A 26056-nucleotide genomic window follows, 5' to 3' on the forward strand; every position below is an offset into this window, starting at 1 on the left:
TAGCTTTATTGGTGTCCGATAGGCTATAGTACCACTGCGGAAAGTGGGGTGAAGTCAATTTAACAGGTGTTGTGTGAGTTAGATGTGTTTCCTGTAGAAAGGCAATGGAACAGGCGGCCTGTTTTAGCTCACGAAGTATTTAGTGTCGCTTAGCAGCGACATTAAGACCCCTAACATTGTATGATATAACCTTTAACGTAGCCATTGTTAATATAAAATGTGATCCTTCAGCTTATCCTGACATGCATGCCAGCGGGGAAGGGGGAATGAATGAAGGGAGGGGAGAGAGAGAGATTATTTGGAGAGAAAAAAGAAGAAACAAGGAAGAGGGTGAGCATATACAAAAATTACATACATGAGTTAAAGAACTTGTGGGAAACAAATGAATAACACGCAGAGAACTGCAGTGGTCCCATTGGGGAAAGAGAACGAGAGGCCATCCCAATCCCTGAACAGGGATTAAATAGGACAGCTTAAGGCCGCTCGCACTTGCCAACCCCAGAAGGATAGGGGGGACGGGGTTACGCTGTATGGAAGAGGTAGTGAAGGAGGTGCGCCCCGACAGCACACGGCCTGTAAAAAAAGAACAAATAACTTATAACTATAAGTAAATAATTACTTCCAGTTAGAAATATGAAGAATATTTATGTAGGACCAGGATCATTTCAACCAATAAGTATCCTACCAGGTAAGATAAGTGTAGACCAAACTGGAGCATGAACCAAATAACAAAAGAAAAAGAAAAAATAGAACATTGGTCAGTTCAATGGTGAGACAGCTTTGGCCATGTATAGTCAGACAAAAATAGAAAAAACTGCAGCCAAAGCCTGACTCTGTAGAAAAAGACCTGTAGAAGAATGATCGTCTACATTAATGAAATTAGTGTGGATGAAAAGTACACAATTCAACCATGCTTTTGTGTAGAGCCTGGGAGAGAAGTACGTCTTTTCTTCGAGGGGGTTTTTCTCCAAAGTGTGCCCATTGGACTCGAAAATTTGGGGATTGAATCCTGCCAGCCTGGGAGCTCCATGGACGGAAGGTGAAGATCTTGCAAAAAGGTTGAGAGTTCCTCAGGAAATCTTAGTGTATGGGAACGGCCATTTTTTGTGGCAATCAGACAGGCTGGGAAGCCCCATCTGTATGTGATCCCTTTTGAGCGTAGAGGATCAAGGAGCGGCTTTAGGGCTCTACGACGGTCCAAAGTATCCTTGGAGAGGTCCGGATATATGGTGATGACTGCCCCATCAAAGTCTGTTAGGCAAGCCCCGCATCTTCATCATAACAGCGTTTTTATCCTCAAAGTAATGCAAGCGCCATATAACGTCCCTGGGCTGGTCTGAGTTAGCATTACGGGGTCAAATCGCAACGGTGTAGTGACAGGATTGCCCAGGATGGTATTAAAAATACCCCTTATAGAAAGTTCAAGGTCATTATCTCCAGTCGCTTCCGGCAGTCCTCGAACACGTATATTATTTCTACGGTTACGGTTCTCGAGGTCTTTGAGCTTATACAGAGAGGCCCGATGGGCAAATGCCAGCTGGATAACAGTGTCCTGTAATTCTTTAATGGCTAGGGCTTGTGTGTCCTGCCGTTGCTTCGTTTCCTCTACTCTGACCAGGATATGTGACATATCAGATCTAACAGCGGTTATTTCTTTTTTAATGGATTTCTCCAAACTGTGAAACATACGTGCAAGTTCTTTTTTGAGACCGCTCATTAGTGTAGTCATTTTGGAACCAGCGGGAGATCCAGGGTCGTCCATAAGGTCCGAGCAATATGAGGAGGCCGGAGAGCTCTCCCTAACAGATGCAGCGTGAGATAATGGAGAGGCGCTCGTTCTCGAGGTTCGAGCCTGGTCTCCTCGTGCATTGGCTAAGTATTGCTGAATGGAACCTGTGGAAACTGGAATGGACAACGATCTCTTGCTTGATCGTTTACTTGAGGCAGACCGAAGTTTAGGCCTTTTGGCGGGCATAACTGGAACTGTACGGCCGTTAGCTGCAAGGGGCACCTCCTACTCACATCTGTTCAGTGCCATGCATACATCAAAATAATGTTATCATGCAGAAGGATTCTCATGCAGATAGTATGCAGATAGTAATAAATTCTCTTCAACAGCAACAGAGAGGAGCCAGGAGATTTATCTTGAATAAAGTCTATAGGAACAGAAGTTGTGCAAGGTATGTAGTAGCCTAAAATGAGCTTGGGAGTACTTGGAGCACCAAGATGGTCGCCGGTTTCCAGAAGTAAGCCGGAGCCGCAGAATTTCCTAGTGGTAAAGGCTGACCGGGAACTGCAGTATCACGCAGGTCTCAAGAGCCTAAATTCGGGGTCACAGCTCTGAATATATGTCCCAATACTATATTATGTGGGGGAGCCTATTGACGGATAGGTTATTTGAAGGAGTATTGGTGTGGCAGACAGTGGATCAAACTGATAATAGGAGTATTTGGAGCACCAAGATGGCCACTGTCCTCCAGAGGCAGGCCGAAGCCACGGACTTTCCCAAAGGCAGCAACCGGCCGGGTGAGCGCTGCTCCTTACCGGCCCGGAATGTCTCTGAAAAATACAGGATTCAGGGTCCCGATGGCACGATAGTGTGGAGACACTGTTATGGGAGTTGGCAAAGGAGAGAGTAGGCGGATTCCACATTACTCACTGTGTCCCCTGGATGTAAAGGCCGGAGCAGCAGGCCGCAGGATGGCATCTGGATAAGGGGAGCCAGAGGCAGACGAGGAGATCTGGTGTTATCAATCCGTCGCACGAGCCCTCTGTGGCAATCGATGGCGACCTAGGGGCTAGGCCAAAAGTCTTTTGTGTCCTCCGGTTCGCGGGAGATGAGAGCGGCGGGCTCCGGGAGTTCAGCAGGCCCCAAGATGGCGGCGGGTACACAGGGCTCAGGTCTAGCTGCAGGCCAGGGGCCAATGAATGCAGCAGGTTTAGCCAATATCCCGCGGAGACAGCTGCAGAGGGAAGCCAGTCGCTTTAGGCAGCAAAGTAGGGCTTGAAAAAATATTAGTGAGCTAGGATGGCTGTAGATTCTAGTGCTCTGAACGGAGCTCAGCCTCCACACGTCTGCTCTGTTGCTCGTCCAGACATGCCCCCCAGTGGTTGCAGTATTAACATTGATTGGAATGTTAAATTGATTGTAATGTTAAAGTCACCTAGGATGATGGCAGGTACTTCAGAGGAGAGAAAGTAGGGTAGCCATGCAGAGAAGTCATCCAGAAAGCGTGACACTGGTCCAGGAGGCCGATAAATGACTGCGACCCTCAGACAAGCTGGAGAGAAAAGACGAATGCAGTACACTTCGAAAGAGCAGGGGGAAAGAGGGAGGTGTGGGAAGAACCTCGAAGGTGCTTTGTGGGGAGAGAAGTCCGACGTGATCCGATGTGATCCCTTTTGAGCGTAGAGGATCAAGGAGCGGCTTTAGGGCTCTACGACGGTCCAAAGTATCCTTGGAGAGGTCCGGATATATGGTGATGACTGCCCCATCAAAGTCTGTTAGCCAAGCCCCGCATCTTCATCATAACAGCGTTTTTATCCTCAAAGTAATGCAAGCGCCATATAACGTCCCTGGGCTGGTCTGAGTTAGCATTACGGGGTCAAATCGCAACGGTGTAGTGACAGGATTGCCCAGGATGGTATTAAAAATACCCCTTATAGAAAGTTCAAGGTCATTATCTCCAGTCGCTTCCGGCAGTCCTCGAACACGTATATTATTTCTACGGTTACGGTTCTCGAGGTCTTCGAGCTTATACAGAGAGGCCCGATGGGCAAATGCCAGCTGGATAACAGTGTCCTGTAATTCTTTAATGGCTAGGGCTTGTGTGTCCTGCCGTTGCTTCGTTTCCTCTACTCTGACCAGGATATGTGACATATCAGATCTAACAGCGGTTATTTCTTTTTTAATGGATTTCTCCAAACTGTGAAACATACCTGCAAGTTCTTTTTTGAGACCGCTCATTAGTGTAGTCATTTTGGAACCAGCGGGAGATCCAGGGTCGTCCATAAGGTCCGAGCAATATGAGGAGGCCGGAGAGCTCTCCCTAACAGATGCAGCGTGAGATAATGGAGAGGCGCTCGTTCTCGAGGTTCGAGCCTGGTCTCCTCGTGCATTGGCTAAGTATTGCTGAATGGAACCTGTGGAAACTGGAATGGACAGCGATCTCTTGCTTGATCGTTTACTTGAGGCAGACCGAAGTTTAGGCCTTTTGGCGGGCATAACTGGAACTGTACGGTCGTTAGCTGCAAGGGGCACCTCCTACTCACATCTGTTCAGTGCCATGCATACATCAAAATAATGTTATCATGCAGAAGGATTCTCATGCAGATAGTATGCAGATAGTAATAAATTCTCTTCAACAGCAACAGAGAGGAGCCAGGAGATTTATCTTGAATAAAGTCTATAGGAACAGAAGTTGTGCAAGGTATGTAGTAGCCTAAAATGAGCTTGGGAGTACTTGGAGCACCAAGATGGTCGCCAGTTTCCAGAAGTAAGCCGGAGCCGCAGAATTTCCTAGTGGTAAAGGCTGACCGGGAACTGCAGTATCACGCAGGTCTCAAGAGCCTAAATTCGGGGTCACAGCTCTGAATATATGTCCCAATACTATATTATGTGGGGGAGCTTATTGACGGATAGGTTATTTGAAGGAGTATTGGTGTGGCAGACAGTGGATCAAACTGATAATAGGAGTATTTGGAGCACCAAGATGGCCACTGTCCTCCAGAGGCAGGCCGAAGCCACGGACTTTCCCAAAGGCAGCAACCGGCCGGGTGAGCGCTGCTCCTTACCGGCCCGGAATGTCTCTGAAAAATACAGGATTCAGGGTCCCGATGGCACGATAGTGTGGAGACACTGTTATGGGAGTTGGCAAAGGAGAGAGTAGGCGGATTCCACATTACTCACTGTGTCCCCTGGATGTAAAGGCCGGAGCAGCAGGCCGCAGGATGGCATCTGGATAAGGGGAGCCAGAGGCAGACGAGGAGATCTGGTGTTATCAATCCGTCGCACGAGCCCTCTGTGGCAATCGATGGCGACCTAGGGGCTAGGCCAAAAGTCTTTTGTGTCCTCCGGTTCGCGGGAGATGAGAGCGGCGGGCTCCGGGAGTTCAGCAGGCCCCAAGATGGCGGCGGGTACACAGGGCTCAGGTCTAGCTGCAGGCCAGGGGCCAATGAATGCAGCAGGTTTAGCCAATATCCCGCGGAGACAGCTGCAGAGGGAAGCCAGTCGCTTTAGGCAGCAAAGTAGGGCTTGAAAAAATATTAGTGAGCTAGGATGGCTGTAGATTCTAGTGCTCTGAACGGAGCTCAGCCTCCACACGTCTGCTCTGTTGCTCGTCCAGACATGCCCCCCAGTGGTTGCAGTATTAACATTGATTGGAATGTTAAATTGATTGTAATGTTAAAGTCACCTAGGATGATGGCAGGTACTTCAGAGGAGAGAAAGTAGGGTAGCCATGCAGAGAAGTCATCCAGAAAGCGTGACACTGGTCCAGGAGGCCGATAAATGACTGCGACCCTCAGACAAGCTGGAGAGAAAAGACGAATGCAGTACACTTCGAAAGAGCAGGGGGAAAGAGGGAGGTGTGGGAAGAACCTCGAAGGTGCTTTGTGGGGAGAGAAGTCCGACACCACCTCCTTTTTGTCTACTGGGTCTGGTGGAATGAGTCCAGAGGAGGCCACTGTGGGACAGGGCAGCTGGAGAGGTAGTGTCGAATTCTTGGAGCCAGGTTTCGGTAATAGCAAATAGATTAAGTGATTTGGAGAGGAAAAGGACATTGACAGAAGTTAGTTTGTTGAAGACTGAGCGGGCATTCCAGAGGGCACATGAAGGGGGGGGGCGCTGACTTGTGCAATCAGGGGAATTGGGATGAGAAGGGGGGAGTTACGACTACTGTTGGAGGAGGTAGACAGCCAATTTTGGGGGTTGGAATTGGGTGTGGGAGGGCCGGGGTTTTGTGCGATGTCCCCAGATATTAGGAGGGTGAGGCTAGTAAGGTGGGAGTGGGATTTATAGGAGGGCAGTGTATTGGAAGTGGTGATACTGTGTGGGCTTAGAATGAGCAGGAGGTGATAAGTGCAGTAATATTGAGTGGGCAGAAGAGAGGGCGATATGTACAGGTTGGGGGCTGGAGAGGGGGGGTAAAGACATGAGAGTTTGAGGAGAGAGGACATTATAGCAAAGATTAGTGTGAGCATGTTGGAGGAGGAGAGATGGAAAAAGAAGGAAGGCTGAGGAAAGTTATAGGATGAAGGGGAACTTCCTGTAAAATGGGTGTGGAACGTATTCATATCAATGAAACTGAGTAATTTTACTTTGTATTTTTTCTGAATCATGTCTGTGCAGTGTTAATTCTTGTAAGAAGCCATTCAGAAGAAATGCACAGGTACCATTCTAACTTGTTTGTATTTCCTTCCCCTTGGCTACTTTATTACTGTACAAATATCATCTGTAACTTTGACAGTGGGAAATGCCTGTAAGGGTTAAAGGGGGACATCGGCTGCAGGCTTTGGTATGTGATTGGCAGCCAGATCACACCCAAAGAGATGCACAGATGTTTCAGCCACAGTACTGTAGAGCTGTAAATATATTTCAGCAGCCTTGGCTGCTGGATCGCATGTTCAGACCTTTGTACCTCTTGCAGGTTGCAAACACTAATCACTGAAGCAGTGAGTAAGCTTGTGAATTGTCACGCCAGAGGAGGGGTAAACTTGATTGGTAGAAGCAGGGTGATGGCTGAAGAAGCCGCAGGATGACAAAGCCAGTGACCACAATAAGGATGGGTACTGTGATCACTGATGGGAAGGAGCAGTGAAAGGAACACTAAAAGGAGGGAGGAGGTCCTCTGTTGACTTTGTGGATGTGATCAGCAGCCATTCAGCTCCCTGATCACATTCACAAAGCTGTGCTGGGGAGCCACACTAGAGTCAGCAAGTTTACACACTATTTAGATTTAACCGGCAGCTTGTTATCTGCTGATCACATTCATTTAGTAAAATTCAGTGTGTCAGGTACTATTTGAGTGAAAGTTTGCTAAAGCGACTAAGTTTACAGACTTATCCGGTTGGTATAAGGGTTACGAAGCTGGCCAGCTACTAGCAGTTCTCTTCCTCTGTAACCCTTAAGACTGGTTCACATCAGAACAAGCATGTTTTTTGACATCCTAGTCATTTCAGTGGGTTTTCCAAATGAACGTGAATGCTGAAAAAGTATGGGGTACCATGTGGTTTGGTGTCTGAAAATGTGCTGCATATGTTAAATGCGTTTGGGGTGCCATTAACAATAAGGTAGCGTGTTCCTGTGCGGTGTGGGAAACATGCATTTCCTGCACCCTATTCTGGTATCAACAGGCCCTTACATCAGTGGCAGCGAAAGATTAAAATTAATGGATTACAATTGGGCAAAGGTGATATAATAATTGGCATTCACCTTTTTTTCTAAAATATTTAAATTGATTAGGAAATTATTCCCTGTACATTTCTAATTTTGTAGTAAGAAAAAACAAATATCATCTGAATTGAAGAATGAAAGGTTGCTATAGCTTTGTACAAAGAGGTGGATAATGTGCAATTTGATTTCACCTCTTTATAAATGGACTCCTTGGTGCATTTGTAGCAGTCTTTTTTATGTAATGTTCATTGCTTGGTCCTATAGGATACTTTTCCATTGTGCCAGCCAGACCATTGGCACAAGAGATGAAAGGTGCAGTAGTTAGATCCTTTTGTTTTCAAGAAATGACTTCTGAGAAATGTATCCGTCTGCCCAGTATTTCTGTTTCTTTTCCGCGACACCCGATCCTGGTGTTGTCAGTCTGCTATTTTCACTGGTGTGGCACTACTTTGCTGCGCACAGAGAGCCAGCACATTCTGCCTAACAATGTCTGCCTTAAAATAACTTTGGCCACTAGCCAAAACTATCGCTTCAACTATTTTTCCGGTTGCAGATGGCCAGCTTGTCTTGGATGCATTGTTCTGCTCTTGAGAAGTGCTTGACACCATAAAACTGTACTTGGAGAACAAGGGAGCTTTATGTCTGGAGGAGCTTCAAGAATACCACACTTATTAAAGGGTTAGAGTACAATGTACCTAGAGGCAAGAGGTTAGGCCATAGCCAATTACTTATCTGAAGAAAGACAATACATACAGTACATGATATATTTGGGGCTGGTATCCAGAATATTCAGGAAATGAGAGAATGAAGTATTCCTTGCTGGTTAAGACGAGTTCTAGTCTCCATAATAAGTAGAATTCAGTACAGTAGTTACATGGAAGTTGGGAGAATGTATAGACTTATTTTATAAGGCATTGTAAAAGATTATTAATAGTATCAGACACCCAAGGCAACCAGAGCTTGTTTAGTTATAGTTTTAGCAAAAGATTAAAGTGGGTGTATATCCAAAACTTTTTTTTTTTTCCTTTCGTTTTGGATGGAGCAGGGAACAGTTTAACCTTGGCGGGTTATTTTTTGCTGTCTGTGTACCAATCGTAAAATTTCCCTTAATTTCTTTTCTTGAGACTCAACAGGAATTTAAAGGACATCTCCTTCCAAAGTGAGATGTCCATATTGTGTTCTTTCCCCTTACCGATTGCTACAAGACCAACTATTTTAAAGTTTTGGATTTCCATACTTTTTGTCATTTACAATGGATACCATTGCAAATAGAGGGGGGAATGTCCCCAGCTGGGCCCCAGACAGCAATAAAAATTTGACAGAAGGTCTAACTATCCTACTTTTTTCAAACAAAAAAAAAAAACGGTGCAATCAGTTGCTTTGTGGTACAGCGCTTTGCACGTTACTGAGTCTTGGTTTAAAAAATGTAAACAATGTTTCATGGTTGAATATTTGTCTCTTTTCTTTTGTACTGTTTTTACTCTTTTCAAAATCCTCACCAAAACTCCTAAAATTAATATATATATTTAATTAAAATTAATAGATAACATGCTCATTTCCTAGTTTTAAGTTCTGTAAAGAATACATTTTAATCACTTCAGTACCGGTCACTTTTACCCCCTTTCTGCTTAGGCCAATTTTCAGCTTTCAGCGCTGTCGCACTTTGACACTGTACCCAGATTACATTTTTATATTTTGTTTCACACAAATAGAGCTTTCGTTTGGTATTTAATCTCCACTGGGTTTTTTTATTTTTGCTAAATAAACGAAAAAAGACCAAAAAGAGTTTTTCTACATTTCGGTTATAAAATTTAGCAAATCTTTCTTCATAAATTTTGGCCACAATGTTTTCTGTTCCTTTTGTTTGGTGAAAATAACCCAAATCCATGTATCTGTAGGAAAGTTAGAGTCCACAAATCTGAAAATTGATCAATCCTGATGTACTGACAGCCTATCTCATTTCTTGAGACCTGATAACGCGAGGGCAGTATAGGACAGTACAAATAACCCCCAAATGACCACTTTTTGGAAAATGGACAATCTGAGGTATTTAGGAGCAAGTTTTTTGAAGTTGTACATTTTTGTCACAATTTTTTGGAAAATGAAGGGCAAAAAAAAGTTGTTTTTTTTCCACATTTTTATTTATTTTATTTTTTACATACTGTCCTCAGTGCAGTGTACAGCATCATCCTATAATTTGTGTGACAGTGACCAGGGACACTGACTGGTGACACAGCAGGTGACCGATTGCGCCGGAGCATGGCACTTCCTTCCTGAACAATAGGGTTCCAGCCCCACTGTCGTTTTACAATGGTGCGGGAAGCAGTTAAACGAAGCATAATTCTTCAAATTTGAATGCACAATTACTGAATTTTAAAGTTAAACAGCACTTGGAGAAGCAGCAAAAAGTTTTTTAAATGTTAAAAATAAAGGTTGTGTTTCAGTATCTAGTGTGCAGAAATTAAAAGTTCATAATTTTTGCATATTTTGATTGTTTGTCGGGTAAAGTATTGTGTGGCAAAATGTATGTATAAGGGATTTGGGCACCTCGTATGAACTGGGTAAGAATTTTTCTATGCATGTCTTTGGGAATACAAAACTTGCTTGAAGCAGGTCAAATGGAGGTCAGCTGCAAGTTAGATGCACCTTCTAGTGACTTCTAATGATCTCAGAAGCTTGTCAAACTGATACCTGTATTAACACAAGCCCAAAGGCCATTAATACAGGCTCATACACTTGCTTTTGTGAAACTCTCAGCGTCCAACCTTTTTGTAATCCACTGACTTGACTTCTATTTTTGTTTTAAATTTTTTTTTACCACTTTTCTTGTCAGATTAGTTAATGAGTAACTTCACCCCCCTCCTTTTTTTTTTCTCACTGGTGTTAAGCACAATTCACATTCTCGCCCACCTAGCAAGTCCAAGTCCATCGCACTGCTGTCACAAGGCGGGTCCCACACCACTATATTTGTTTCCGACATCAAAAGTCAGCTGTCTCTTCCAGGTTCAGGCAGCCTGGGCTCCTGATGATGCACCACAAGATCTACCCTCTTCTCTGGACAGCTGTAGGGAACCTGAAGCATCCCAGAAAACGTGACATGCATATTCAAGAAGACTTCAGAGCAGGGGAGAGCTCATTCCCTCCTAAGCAAGAAGAGTGTCCATGGGTGGGCTGGACTAAAAAGGAAAACAAAAGGTTTAAGCCATTGGGGCTCATCTGTATGGTAGTGCACTTATTACCATCTCTAACACTGTATGCAGTGGATTACTTTTGGGTAGATAAACAAGAAGGGCAGTCCCTGATGTACTTATCTAACTGAAATAAGTACAGTGCCATCCATTCACCAATCCTTTTACCAGTGCTGAAATAAGTACAGTTGCATCTGTTCATCAATCGTGGTACACCGCAAACCTTGTCTTGAACACTTGGTGGTCTACTGTCCTTCAGAGCCTGAAACTCAATCCTCATGATCCATTCCATTAGGCTCAGTCCAGTGTAGGCACGCACATCATAAGGTCTGCCCACACTGGTTTCCTGCACTGTCTGCCCAGACCTTCACATTTTTGCCCAGAAAAGCTCTGTTCTCTCCTCCTCCTGTGTACCGGGATCTGTGGGTGTCCAAGCTCCATCCACTGTTCTCTCCCTCTGTATCTGTGTTGCTGCAAAGGAGGGAGAAGGGTGAGCATGGGACCTCAAAAACACAGTCTGCTCTGTCCTCTGTGTAGTGGCAGGGGAGTGGAGGAAAGCGGGCACAGGAATGCACAACAGCAAGGTGGTGGGGGTATGGACCTGAGTGCCCCTGTAGCCAGTGTGCACCCGCTTACACAGTTTAAAGTGGTTACCACCTTTCAAAATACATTCACTGGCAGTCCCTTATTTTTATCAGGCATATCCTGTTGATTAGGTCATGTATAAGCTGCAGCACACGTCGGCAAAGTAATGAGTTGAATTACTATATAATAAAAGAAAATTGTGGAAATGTATTCCTATCAGGAGTTTACCTTTTTAAGGCAATTTTGTTTTTTGTGTTGGATACTGAGGCAAAGGTTAAAACCCCATCAGTTTTGTTTTTTTTTTTGCCATCTGTATTTTCACAAATTACTGTCCTATGTGCACAGCAGGGAGCAACAGAAAATCTTTTAAAATTAGGAAAATCCTCTTAGTTGTCACTCTAAGAAGCACCCTTATTGGAAGATTTTGCCTCTAATTCCGTTCTGGTGATAACTGGTTACTGTTGTTTTGTTTTTTTTTTTGTTTTTTTTTTTTCCTTACTTCCAGTCAGTGACAGTGTCCATTAGAACCATTTTTACTGCTGTCTGTGCTTTAACAGGGTTACTAACACATTACCATTTCATCCAAAAAAAAGTTTTGACTTTAGATACACTTTAGGGCTTGGGTGCTTAACCCGTGGCCCTCCAGCTGTTGCGGAACTGCAAGTACCATGAGGCATTGCGAGGCTGACAGTTAAAAGCATGACTCCCAAAGGCATGATGGGACTTGTAGTTCTGCAACCGCTGGAGGGCCACAGGTTGAGCACCCATGCTTTAGGGTCTGCTTCCAAACCTCTGCACATTAAATCTTGTCGTGGTGGCATTTTATTTTTAATGCTGGCTTTTAAATTTTTTGTCTGTTAATCCAGCAAATATTGATTGATATTGATAGTGATTTTAAATCTTGTTTACTTTCATTTCATACATAATTCTACCTAATTTCTTACGGAAGAAAGTGGTTTCACCCTCCTAACCCTCCTTGAATGGTATTGTAACTGTACTATGCCTCCTTTGTATTCTGTAAAGCACTGCACAAACTATTAGTGCTATAAAAATTCTGTATAATAAGTTAAACTATGCAGTCAAAAATATAGAAAAATATATCTGAAAGATGTATTTCTTATTTCTGATAATGTAGTAACTTTTTTTTTTTTTTTTTTTTTCTTCCGTTTATTTTTCAGTTTTGTGATGGAATTGTTCATTGCATTGTGACACTTGATCCATTTTTTAGGTTAAAAGCCCCAGTGTGTGGTGGCAAGAGTATGACATCTGGAGAGCTGTCAGTTCATAACAATTATATGGTTTGTAACGGGGTAACACGCTTTTCCTCTTTTACAGGAAGAGGATCTCCGCAGGATCTTCATGTTAACGATAGAAGTTTTACAAGAATTCAGCCGACGGGAAAACCTCAATGCTCAGATGTCCTCTGTGTTCCAGCGCTACCTTGCATTAGCCAATCAAGTTTTAAGCTGGAATTTTCTGCCTCCAAATTATATCCTTTTCCATTTTTTAGGACTCACAGCTAGTGTGAGAAATGTCTTTATTGCCTGTAATAATTATGATGTGTTGTACATATTTCTGTATGGTGTCTGCACTGCATTGTAGAGTAGTATGTAGAGTGGTAGGGGATACGTTTTTCTTGCTGTCTGTGTACCCATTAGAGAGAATCGTGCTCTGTATTTGTCCTAAACATTACTGTCAATGGGAATGAAAGTGAGGGTAAATAAAAAATTTTGAGTTGTCATAACAGGCATAGAGGGGAAATCTTCCATTGGGGACCCCCTTTTCTCATTGCAGCTGTCTTGAGAATTGCCCTTATGAGCTCCTGTACGCTATCCAAATGAATAATTGGACAGTGGATATAAAAAGTCTACACACCCCTGTTAAAATGTCAGGTTTCTGTGATGTAAAAAAAATGAGACAAAGATAAATAATTTCAGAACTTTTTCTACCTTTTTACTGTGACCTCTAAATTGTACAACTCAATTGAAAAGCAAACTGAAATCCTTTAGAGGGGGAGAAGTAAAAATAAAAAAATAAAATAATGCAGTTGCATAAGTGTGCACACCCTCTTATAACTGGGGATGTAGCCGTGTTCAGAATTAAGCAATCACATTAAAACTCATGTTAAATAGGAGTCAGTACACACCTGACATCATTTAAAGCGCCTCTGATTAACCCCAAATAAAGTTCAGCTGTTCTAGTAGGTCTCTCCTGATCTTTTCTTAGTCGCATCCTACAGTAAAAGCCATGGTCTTCAGAGAGCTTCCAAAGCATCAGAGGGAGCTCATTGTTAAAAGGTATCAGTCAGAAAAATGGTACAAAAAAATTTCCAAGGCATTAGATATACCATGGAACACAGTGGAGACAGTCATCGTCAAGTGGAGAAAATATGGCACAGCTGACATTACCAAGAACTGGACGTCTCTCCAACATTTATGAAAAGACGAGAAGAAAACTGGTCAGGGAGGCTGCCAAGAGGCATACAGCAACATTAAAGGAGCTGCAGGAATATCTGGCAAGTACTGGCTGTGTGGTATATGTGACAACAATCTCCTGTATTCTTCATATGTCTGGTCTAATGTGGCAAGACGGAAGCCTTTTCTTACGAAGAAAAACATCCAAGCCCGGCTAAATTTTGCAAAAACACATCTGAAGTCTCCTAAAAGCATGTGGGAAATGTGTTATGGTCTGATGAAACCAAGGTTGAACTTTTTGGCCATAATTCCCCCTGGAACAGGGGCCTTGGTCAAAGTAGAGGGAATAATGAACAGTTCCAAATACCAGTCAATATTGGCACAAAACCTTCAGGCTTCTGCTAGAAAGCTGAACATGAAGAGGAACTTCATCTTTCAACATGAAAACAACCCAAAGCATACATCCAAATCAACAAAGAAATGGCTTCACCAGGAGAAGAATATAGTTTTGGAATGGCCCAGACCTGAATCCGATTGAAAATCTGCGGGGTGATCTGAAGAGGGCTGTGCACAAGAGGTGCCTTCTCAATCTGACATATTTGGAGTGTTTTTGCAAAGAAGAGTGGGCAAATAATGCCAGTTTCTGATATGCCATGCTGATAGACTCATACACAAAAAGACCGTTGAAGCACCTTTTGATTTTATTACAGCACTCAGTATTAGTTTATGGGTTTGCACACTTATGCAACCATATTTTTTTATTTTTACTTCCCTGCACCTAAAAGATTTCAGTTTGTTGTTAAACTGAGTTGTACAGTTTATAGGTCACATTAAAGGTGGAAAATGTTCTGAAATTTATCTTTATTTTTTTTTTACATCACAGAAAACTGACATTTCAACAGGGGTGTGTAGACTTTTTATAGCCACTATGTAGAGATTAAAAAAAATATATATATATATATATATATACACAGTGGCTTGCGAAAGTATTCGGCCCCCTTGAACTTTTCAACCTTTTGCCACATTTCAGGCTTCAAACATAAAGATATAAAATTTTAATTTTTTGTGAAGAATCACCAACAAGTGGGACACAGTTGTGAAGTGGAACGAAATCTATTGGATATTTTAAACTTTTTTAGCAATTAAAAAACTGAAAAGTGGTGCGTGCAAAATTATTCGGCCCCTTTACTTTCAGTGCAGCAAACTCACTCCAGAAGTTCAGCGAGGATCTCTGAATGATCCAATGTTGTCCTAAATGACTGATGGTGATAAATAGAATCCACCTGTGTGTAATCAAGTCTCTGTATAAATGCACCTGCTCTGTGATAGTCTCAGGGTTCTGTTGAAAGCGCAGAGAGCATCATGAAGACCAAGGAACACACCAGGCAGGTCCGTAATACTGTTGTGGAGAAGTTTAAAGCCGAATTTGGATACAAAAAGATTTCCCAAGCTTTAAACATCCCAAGGAGCACTGTGCAAGCGATCATTTTGAAATGGAAGGAGTATCAGACCACTGCAAATCTACCAAGACCTGGCTGTCCCTCTAAACTTTCAGCTCAGACAAGGAGAAGACTGATCAGAGATGCAGCCAAGAGGCCCATGATCACTCTGGATGAACTGCAGAGAACTACAGCTGAGGTGGGAGAGTCTGTCCATAGGACAACAATCAGTCGTACACTGCACAAATCTGGCCTTTATGGAAGAGTGGCAAGAAGAAAGCCATTTCTCAAAGATATCCATAAAAAGTCTCGTCTAAAGTTTGCCACAAGCCACCTGGGAGACGCACCAAACGTGGAAGAAGGTGCTCTGGTCCGATGAAACCAAAATCGAACTTTTTGGCCACAATGCAAAACGATATGTTTGGCGTAAAAGCAACACAGCTCATCACACTCAACACACCATCCCCACTGTCAAACATGGTGGTGGCAGCATCATGGTTTGGGCCTGCTTTTCTTCAGCAGGGACAGGGAAGATGGTTAAAATTGAGGGGAAGATGGATGCAGCCAAATACAGGACCATTCTGGATGAAAACCTGTTGGAGTCTGCAAAAGACCTGAAACTGGGACAGAGATTTATCTTCCAGCAAGACAATGATCCCAAACATACAGCAAAATCTACAAAGGAATAGTTCACAAATAAACGTATCCAGATGTTAGAATGGCCAAGTCAAAGTCCAGACCTGAATCCAATCGAGAATCTGTGGAAAGAGCTGAAAACTGCTGTTCACAAACGCTCTCCATCCAACCTCACTGAGCTCGAGCTGTTTTGCAAGGAAGAATGGCCAAGAATTTCAGTCTCTCGATGTGCAAAACTGATAGAGACATACCCCAAGCGACTTGCAGCTGTAATCGCAGCAAACGGTGGCTCTACAAAGTATTAACGCAAGGGGGCCGAATAATTTTGCACGCCCCACTTTTCATTTTTTTATTAGTTAAAAAAGTTTCAAAAATCCAAAAGATTTCGTTCCACTTCACAATTGTGTCCCACTTGTTGGTGATTCTTCACAAAAAATTAAAATTTTATATCTTTGTTTGAAGCCTGAAATGTGGCAAAAGGTTGAAAAGTTCAAGGGGGCCGAATACTTTCGCAAGCCACTGTGTGTGTGTGTGTGTGTGTGTGTGTGTGTGTGTATATGTATATATATATATATATATATATATATATATATATATATATATATATATAATCTATCATGTTTTTAGGTACTTTGTGTAAAAAAACAAAAAAACCCTTTACTTTCAAGTTACAAGAAGTAACCCAGCGACATAAATCATTTGTATGAGTATGTTTTGGAACAAAATCTTGTCTTTTTCAAATCTCGGAGCGTTATATGGACTTTGGACTGTTGACTTGGCCAAGTTGGGAATTATTTAGAAGACTGTTATTTTAGGCAGGTGCTATTCATTCTCTATTAAATAGTATTGTGCATTTCTTAATTGATTTTTTTCACAACATGGTATTATTGTCTCTCATTGTGCGACATAAGCAAGTTTTTTTTTGTCCTAAACGCTTTATTTCTAGTCGCATGTACATCAATGTTTTGTGTTGGTCTATTTCTACTTTTAAACAGGATAAGTGAAGTAATTTTTTATGGGGGATTCTGGAAAAGTAGAATAGTATAACTTCTATGTGTTTAAATTGGACATTGTATGTCTTGTAATAGTACTTTTGAAGCTGGTTAGCCAGGTGGGTTATGGTTTTTTACTGCCCATTGTTGCTGGTGACTACATAAAATTTTAATGATTTCTGTTCTGAAAATGTTCATTTTATTAAAGAAAAAAAAATGAGTGTTTCTAAAGCCCAGACATTTTATACCTTAATGCATTCCCTGCAGTAAGATCAAAAATATTTAGGTATCAGTATTGCGCCCCCCCTTATTCTTGCGTGAGTCCTCACTTAATCTAGCGTTGTGCCCGTCTGCAACAGCTCTGTCTTCCCTCCCCACTCTCATAGGCTTTGCTGAGGCATTGGCTCCTGCTGCAGTCAATCATATCCTGTGATGGTGGGGTAGGACTGAGCCGCGCTGTCTGTAAGGACACGGGCAGCATGTCTAGGGATTGAGCCCACAGATGTGTCACGATAGAAAGCGGCTTCCTTTGGTGGCACACCAAGAAGAGGCGGAGACAGAAGCCAGCAGGGGGACTCAAGAAAAGTAGGTTTGGGGCCACTCTGTGCAACTCCATTGCACAAAGCAGATCAATGTAACATGTTTGTTAGAAAAAAATCAATTCCTTTACAATCACTTTTAAATGTTCCTTATTGTGGTGAAAATAGTTCATTTGTAGGCTTAAAACTGACATCCGGGTAAACTTGCCTTGCAGTGGCCAAAGCCCCCCTCCCTACAGCACAAGGGTAAATGCATATATTGTCTTGGGAGTAAGAAATAAGGTGGAATGCTTACCTTATTCTTTGCACCTCCAGGTTTCCCTCTGTTCCTAGGTCTGGTCCTTCAAAGTCCCCTCTCTTGCAATTCAAATGGTCGCTGCTCTTTGACGTCCTCATTTACAGTGCAGGACCAGTGGTTCTGCATTGTAGGTGGGGGCACAAAGGACTCGCCCGCATCCTGGGAACGTCAGCCAATGAAGGAAAACACTGGTACTGGGTAACGAAGAATAATTATTGGGGATAGTTCTATCTCCCTAAGCAAAATGAACATTTAAAGGGTTAGATGTTTACAGTAACCCAGTGTTCAGCTTTGTTTGGCAACAAGACAGTAAAATAAATGTAGTTGATTCAGTCCTTTTGTGCCTCCAGGCTCTTTTTCACCTATCAGTTTCATTATTTGGGGAGCAATAAAAGAGTTAGGGACTTGATGTCAGAGGACATGGGATAAATGTACAGGCTGATGGAAGTGTAAGGGCAATGCTTTCAACATGTAGTGATATACCGAGGCAAATGTGGAGGTTTATGTGAATTCCCAGTTTGAGTAGAGCGCAGTGTTCCATAGGACCTGCATTATTATCCTAGTAGTATCATTACAGGATGCCTTTGCTTGGTCCCCTCCTGCCTCACATGTTTATAAGATGTGACTTTCATACCTCTAGTATAAATAAATCTGGGTATTGTATTACTTTTGTCTCTGCAAAGCCCTTTTGATATTATTGTGTTTCAATCATCCTTTGGAGTCCTTTTGGCAGACCTCATTGTAGTTAAGCAATGGACAATGCACTATAGGAATGTGGCAGCCAACAGAACGCTCCTTTTAAAGTGAAGATTGGGCAGCCTATATTAGCAAGGCAGCATTATAGAAATTGTGTCCGTCATTAGCACAGAAGATCTCGCCCACCCCCTCTCTCCCACCAGCATTCACCACACCAGTAGTCACAGGGATATTGGAAGATAATACAGCTTTATGACGACTTGTAGATAATAGTGAACGTCATTCCTGGAATAATTATACATTCTCTAAACAAATGTACCTTTTAAAGAAAATGTCTGCTGGTGAAAAGGCCAGTTTGGGGTAATACCAAGAATAGTGTGCAGTGCTGAAAATTAGCAGCTTTTCCACTAATTAGGAGAAATTATAGCTTTTAAATTGGACTGTTCTCTTGGTTGAAGTTCCAGAACTACATGTCTCCTTTAAGAGCTGCAAACATTTGGTGCTTGATGTTTTCTTCAGTGTTCCAGGAAGCACGTTGGTTTGGTTTAGCAATTTTACCTGTTTAACATTCTATTTTCAAAAATTGGTTGTTTTCAAAGTTCTGAATCGCTGTGTTGATTTCTGTTTACGCTCAAGCTTGAATTTCAAGTAACGTTTTGCCATTTTGTTCTAAAGGAGAGCTTTGTTACTACTTAGTTGTCCCACCTATACAACCCTTTTGAACCACGGCAACTTTGACAATTCTGCTATGGGCTGGTTTATTCAATAAATAATTCTCATTGCTTACAATACCAAAGTAATGCACACTTTTTTTTTTTTTTTCAGGACAAGCAAGACTTTCTTTTGGTTGTATTGTTAGTTGCTTGATTGTAACTCATTTTCTATGCTTTACGTAGACCAAAAAAAATAACAAAACTTAAAAAAAATGTAACAAAACTTAAATGCATTTGTTCAATTTGGTTTAAACAAATTTGTTTTAATGTAGATGAAAAATATACGTTGAGGTTGATTTACCAAAGGCAAATAGACTGCACTTTTCAAGTGAAGTTGCCGTCATTTTCCCTTAGTGAAGGTGGTAAAGCGCTGCCGATTTTCAGCATCCAATCATGTGCAAGCAAAAATGCTGTTTTTTTTTTATTTGTATTTTTTTCTTCAATGTGATTTTTTTTTTTTTTTTTTTTTTTTTTTTTTTGTGATTGGATATTCCTTTCAAAGCGAAGCTTTACTGCCTTCACTAAGCTCTAGGGTAAATTGGTGCCTCTGCATTTGCAAAGTGCACACTCTATTTGCCTTTACTAAATCAAACCCCATTGTATTGTATAATGTGCCCTATTTATATTAACACCTACATTATTATTCAGGTGCAAAGCATTTCAAAATTATTTACAAATGAAATAAAGGCCTTTTTTTTTCCCCAACAATGCTTTCAAATTTGAACAAACAAAACAAATACCAATGGGAAAAAAATTAAAATAAACAAAATGAACATAAATATAATAGTGGGGAGGAAGGAGTTAGGACTGATAAAAGTAAACTAAGGGTTTGCTAAGGGGCTAAATGGGAACAAATTTTATTTATGCTTTAACTGGTGATATATGCTGATCAACTATTACTCCTTTGATCTGCACACAAATGAAAAAAGTAATATAAAGTAACACTAATATTACATTTGTTTCCTGTATCACACTTCTGAGCAAGATTTATAAACCTTGTTCAGAAGGTAGCACAGTTTCAAAAGCAATGAATTGTGTTTAGTAATTAGTTTTGTCTCTACTGAACTGCCAAGCAGCTCAGGAATGATTCAGTACAATTAAAACATAAAAAAAGTGGTCTCCCATTTAGGAACTGAAGAATGACAGGTGTCAGCCTTATTAGTCTGGAAGTTGAGCTACTATTAACAAAGTGTAACTACCTCCAGGATGCTTTTTCTGGTTGGTAAAAGTAATCATATGCACATTGTGGCATTTCATTGTAAACCTTTTTTTAGGTTTAATGTTTTTTTTTTTTTTTTTTTTTTTTTTTTTTAAACCATTGATCTGTTTTTACAGTAGGTATACAATCTTTGCCTTACTGATAAACATTTAATGCATGATAAAGGATTCACAGGGTTGAAGAAAAAGCACAGCAGAGCAGCTTGCTTTTTTTTAAAAAAATGATATGCTGTCCAGTAGGGACATTAAGCTGTGTAAATATTATTTTTATTATAATTCAGGATTTATATAGCGCCAACAGTTTGCATAGCGCTTTACAAAGTGAGGGCAGACATTACAATACAATTCAATACAGGAGATATCGGAGGGTCCTGCTTGTTAGAGCTTGCAATCTAAAAGAGGCTTCTTATATCAAAGAAGCAACCTTAGTGATTTTAAAATGTGAAAAGAATCCTAAAGTACTACTTGCTGGCAAAAAAAACTAATTATTAGTATAGCATAATTCAAATATACCTGACTAAAAATATTTAAATGTTTTTATTTTATCTCTGGCCATAATAAAATGAAAATGTGTTTTAGTTTTACGCAACCATTTTGGCATGCTAAGCTTTTCTTTTTTTCTAGGCTTTTCCCCTGCGAATAACATACTTCATGTCCTAGGGCAGTGGTGCTCACTTCTTCCACTGCTTCTATAGAAAGGAGCCATGGTTGCCACCCAGGCAGGACTTTAAACATGGGGGTGCTCCTTTCCTCCTCCTACAATTCTGACTGACTTGTGTAAGAAGGACCTAAATACTTACCTATTTTTGATCTGATGCCCCTGTGTCAGCCAGCTGGGACTGGAGGAAAGAGGAGGGAGTGCCGACAATGGAATGGGTCTTCGCTTATGAGTGACATCACCACTCCCAGTCATTACCACCAAATCCTGTATAATAATTACCAACTGTTTAGCAAGCTCTACTCTCCCTCCTCTGTTAGGAGGGGGAAGGAGCATTTTTAAGAGCAGGTTTTGCTTGCAATTCTACTGTAATTCTGTGAGGGGTCAATGTAATGAACTCCGCACTTAACTTGATGCTTTTGATCCAGAGAGCTTCATTATGAAAGTTGTGGCCAAACCTTGACCCTCTCCAACCATCCAGAATTGTTTTTTGGCTCTATAGAACCCTTGGCGACCTTAACTGTAAAGTGAAATGCAGAGGACTAAAGTGTGTTAGCTTTCAGGACAGCGCTCGGGATCAAAAGGCATCGTAGCCATCTACCTCACCCCAATCCAGAGATCCAAAAATCTTGAACTTTGAACTATTTTAATAGAAAAATACAGCTCACCCCTCCTTTGCTGAGTTGCTGCAGTAAATAAGGTGCTTTAGAAAACACTGCATTGTATATACAGTGCCTTGAAAAAAGTATTCACACCCCTTTGAAATTTTCCACATTTTGTCATGGTCCAACCAAAAACGTAAATGTATAGTAATGGGATTTTATGTGATAGACCAACACAAAGTGGAGCATAATTGTGAAGTGAAAGGAAAATGATAAATGGTTTTCAAATTTTTTTAATAAATAAATATCCCCCTTTTACTTTAATGCCCCTAACTAAAATCTAGTGGAATCAATTGCCTTTAGAAGTCACCAACTTAGAAAATAGAGTCCACCTGTGTGTAATTTAATCTCAGTATAAATTCAGCTGTTCTGTTAAGCCCTCAGAGGATTGTTAGAGAGCCTTAGTGCACAAATAGCATCATGAAGGCCAAAGAACACACAAGACAGGTCAGGGATGAAGTTGTGGAGAAGCTTAAAGCAGGGTTGGGTTAGTAAAAAGAATCCCAAGCTTTGAACATATCACAGAGCACTGTTAAATGCATTATCCTAAAATGGAAAGAGTATGGCACAACTGCACACCTACCAAGACATGGCCGTCCACCGAGATAATTCAGAGAAGCAGCTATGAGGCTCATGGTAACTGGAGGAGCTGCAGAGGTCCACAGCTCGGGTGTAAGAATCTGTCAACAGGACAACTATTAGTTGTGCACGCCACAAATCTGGCCTTTATGGAAGAGTGGCAAGAAGAAAGTCATTGTTGAAAGAAAGCCATAGAAAGAGTCCCATTTGCAGTTTACAAGAAGCCATGTGAGGGATACAGCAAACATATGGAAGAAGGTGCTCTGATCAGATGAGGCCAAAATTGAACTTTTTGGCCTAAAAGCAAAGCGCTATGTGTGGTGGAAAACTAAAATTGCACATCACCCTGAACACACCATCCGTGTTGTGGGGATGCTTTTCTTCAGCAGGCACAGGGAAAGCTGGTCAGAGTTGATGGGAAAATGGATGGAGCTAAATACAGGGCAATCTTAGAAGAAAACCTGTTAGTCTGAAAAAGACTTGAGACTGGGGTGGGGGTTCACCTTCCAACAGGACAAAGACTCTAAACATACAGCCAGAGCTACAATGGAATGGTTTAGATCAAAGCATATTCAAATGTTAGATTGGCCCAACCAAAGTCCAGACGTAAATCCAATTGAGAATTTGTAGCAAGACTTGAAAATTGCTGTTCAGACGCTCTCCATCCAATCTGACAGAGCTTGAGCTATTTGGCAAAGAAGAATGGACAAAAATGTCACTCTCCTAGATATGCAAAGCTGGTAGAGACATCCCCAAAAAGACTTGCAGCTGTAATTGCAGTGAAAGGTGGCTCTAACAAAGAATTGACTGGGGGCGAATATAAATATACGCCACACTTTTCACATGTTTATTTGTAAAACAAATTTGAAAAACCATTTTTGATTTTCCTTCCACTTCACAATTTTGTGCCACTTTGTGTTGGTCTATCACATAAATTCCCAATAAAATACATTTACGTTTTTGGTTGTAACATGACAAAATGTCAAGGGGTATGAATACTTTTTCAAGGCACTGTAGCTATTACATAAATGGTTCTAATTCAGACACAGAGTAAACTCAGCTTTTGGGTGCAGTGACATAGATGGTTTGGCTGTGTTGAGCATTCAACAGTCCATAATTAAAAAATAAAGCTTCTGCTTATTAAAGTAGAACCACCACAAAAGTCTCATGATTGACCTTGTCATTACTCATGTAGGCTACAGAGAATACCTTGTATAGGGTTTTTAAGAGCTCAAGCACTTGAGTTTTACATTCATTTGTGTGCCCAGGCTGTCATTCCCTCGTTACCAGCACATCTATAAATACACAGATATTACTTCCTTTCTTATCCTCTCTTCTCCTTCACCAACCGCTTAAAGTTTAGAAAACAATACGAACTTTCTACTGAAACCCACACCACTCTGTTTGTGCTGTCCCCTTTGCTTTTCTAAGTGGAGATTAATGGTAAACTATAAAAAAATGTGTTTGCCTAAGTTACAGCACCTGTTCTCTGTGGCTGCTGTTTCCCCTCTTACTCCTGTCACATTAGCCCTCTGCTTATCAAAGTGATGGTGCAGCCATGGCATGCTATATTGTAACGATCAAACTGTTATCTAGCATTCCATGGGCATTCTTCTTTTTCAGAGTCTAATAACTTTTATTCCTTGGCCTCATGTGAATTATGTGGTGTATGTGAAGAGGCTTAAACTTTGTTTCCAGTATTCTTTGATGGATGCTGGGGCTCCTGAACTTTTTATTCTCTCTTCCCCCTTCTTTAAAGGCTTGCAGGAATGTTATTGTTGACCTTGACACCAGATAACTGGGCAGACATTATATAGCTATGTTTGAATCCTCCCAAAATGTGATGCTGAAGCCAACTGAGTCCTGGCGTGAAACCCTTCTTGACAGTAGAGTCATGGAGCTGTTCTTCACAGTAAGTTCTAGATTTCTTTACCTGTTGCATGATGATTGTGTGAGCATTTATGTTGATTGAGAGTACGATTTTGCCTAGGTGACATGTCTTTCAGTGACTGCAGTAAGAATTTATTTCCACCTTTATTTTACATTACGTTTAAAACTGTATTTTCTTACAGTAAGCATGAGTACCCAGAGACATATTTTTTTTTTTTTTTTTAACATTTGGCAGCCTTTGTAGAGTTTTGGAATATACCTTTAAACAAACCATGTATTAGGTCCTTTATTTTTTACCAATTATTTACTAAGGCTAGAGAGGGCAGAATTAGTCACAATTCTGTTTAGAAACCAATCTGCTTCCAGGTTTTATTGCTAAGGCGTAATTAAATAAGATGAGATTAGAAGCTGATTGGTTTCTCTGCAGAATTGTGACTAATTTTGCCCCCGCTAGCTTTAGTAAACCCTAATGTGTTGTGTCAATTTCCTACCTTTTTAGATGAGGGAAAAACAGTGTGGAAAAAAGTAATATGCTCAATTTAGATCATATTCTTAGGAATTTATACAAAAGCTAAATGTAGGTTTTTCTATGTGTTTGCAGGTTCGATTCCTTAGTCAATCAGACAGTAATAAATGTACAGTGCTGTTTAAGTACACATGGGCCTTTTCTATCTCTAAAAGGAATAGAAATAAAACTTGACAAAGAAATTTGCAAAGGTTATCCAAAACATAGTAATAATAATGGTTCTAACAATGGTAATGAAATGCAGAAGGTTAAAAACTACAGTAGGAAAGAACATATAGCAGAATACTAATATATTAACCAAGCATATTATTTTTTATTTTAAAAAGAACTGGGTTGTTTGAGTTTCTGTAGGGTTTTATATAAACCTGTTTTTAAGGTTTTTTTTGTAATACATTTTCTTTATTGGCTGAGCTACCTGGGCATTTTTTTTTATTCATGCATAAAATGCACTGTTCATATGTGAATTTTCATCTATGGTGGTTATTTTTAAATTAAGTAATTGTAGTGCGGTTTAAAGGTAAATTCTAAAAAGCCGTTATTTCGAAATAAATATATCATCATCAAGACATTTTCTACATTTGTTTAGAACTATTTACTTTGGCTACACTGTGACCATTGGAGTAGTCATTGAAGATTGTTAAACATATATATTTATTTGATTGTACATTTTCATCAAAAAAGCAAAAAGATTTATGCCCTGTACACACAGTCGTATTTTCCGACGGAAAAAGTGCGATCGGATTGTGTTGTGGGCTCCATCTGACTTTTTTCGTCGGAATTTCCGACACACAAAGTTATAAAATATATATAATATAATATATAAAATTTTCCGACAACAAAATCTGATCGTTTAAATTCCAATCATGAGTACACAAATTCGACGCACAAAGTGCCACGTGTTAAGTCGCCCCTATTTCTCCTTTGAACCCGGGTTGGGTGTATGGATAGAACTCTCTGATCGATCGGGTAATCAAGACAAACACACGTGATGGTGAATCAAAATTACAATGGTTTATTGGGTTTGCATGTATCTTATACACTTACAGAGAGAGAAAAACCTCCCTTTTATTATCAGCCAATGAGATTGAAGCATAAACTTTATAAAAAAAAAAATAAGCATAAACGTCACAAACTGCATATTCTGCCTGGAGACATCTCTCAGGCTATGTTTAAATATATATGAAGCTACGTATATTAGGCAATTTGCCAATGTTCCAGACACCCAACTTCTAACTTGTTATAACTTTGTTATTCATTGTCTATATTAAGTGTCAGACTGACCACATGTACATCCTGTTCAAGTACATAGCTCGCAAATAATCTTTGCACTTCTAATTTTCTGCATAAGAAAGCAAAATACATTTCTTCTATGTAATATATCTTAAAGCAGCACTCTAACATCCTTACACCACGCATGCTCAGAATAAATTGAGAGACGAAAGCCATTGGCTACTGCACAGTTTACAGTCCCGACGTACGTGTTTTACGTCACCGTGTTCACAACGATCGGATTTTCTGACAATTTTGTGTGACCGTGTGTATGCAAGACAAGTTTGAGCCAACATCCGTTGGAAAAAATCCGATGGATTTTGTTGTCGGAATGTCTGATCGTGTGTACAGGGCATTAGAG

General features: G+C 40.9%; 1 protein-coding gene across 1 annotated transcript in view; it reads left to right on the forward strand.

Moving 5' to 3' along the window:
• Window positions 1–26056, forward strand: part of XPO4 (exportin 4) — a 231381-nt gene that overhangs the window by 130010 nt on the left and 75315 nt on the right. Inside the window, exons 6-7 of the mRNA XM_073613453.1 lie at window positions 12502–12655; window positions 23810–23922. Of these exons, the coding sequence (XP_073469554.1) occupies window positions 12502–12655; window positions 23810–23922 (267 nt within the window). The remainder of the gene's footprint in view (window positions 1–12501; window positions 12656–23809; window positions 23923–26056) is intronic.

This window comes from Aquarana catesbeiana, linkage group LG02 (genome assembly GCF_042186555.1).
Source record: "Aquarana catesbeiana isolate 2022-GZ linkage group LG02, ASM4218655v1, whole genome shotgun sequence".
NCBI classification, from domain to species: Eukaryota; Metazoa; Chordata; class Amphibia; order Anura; family Ranidae; genus Aquarana; species Aquarana catesbeiana.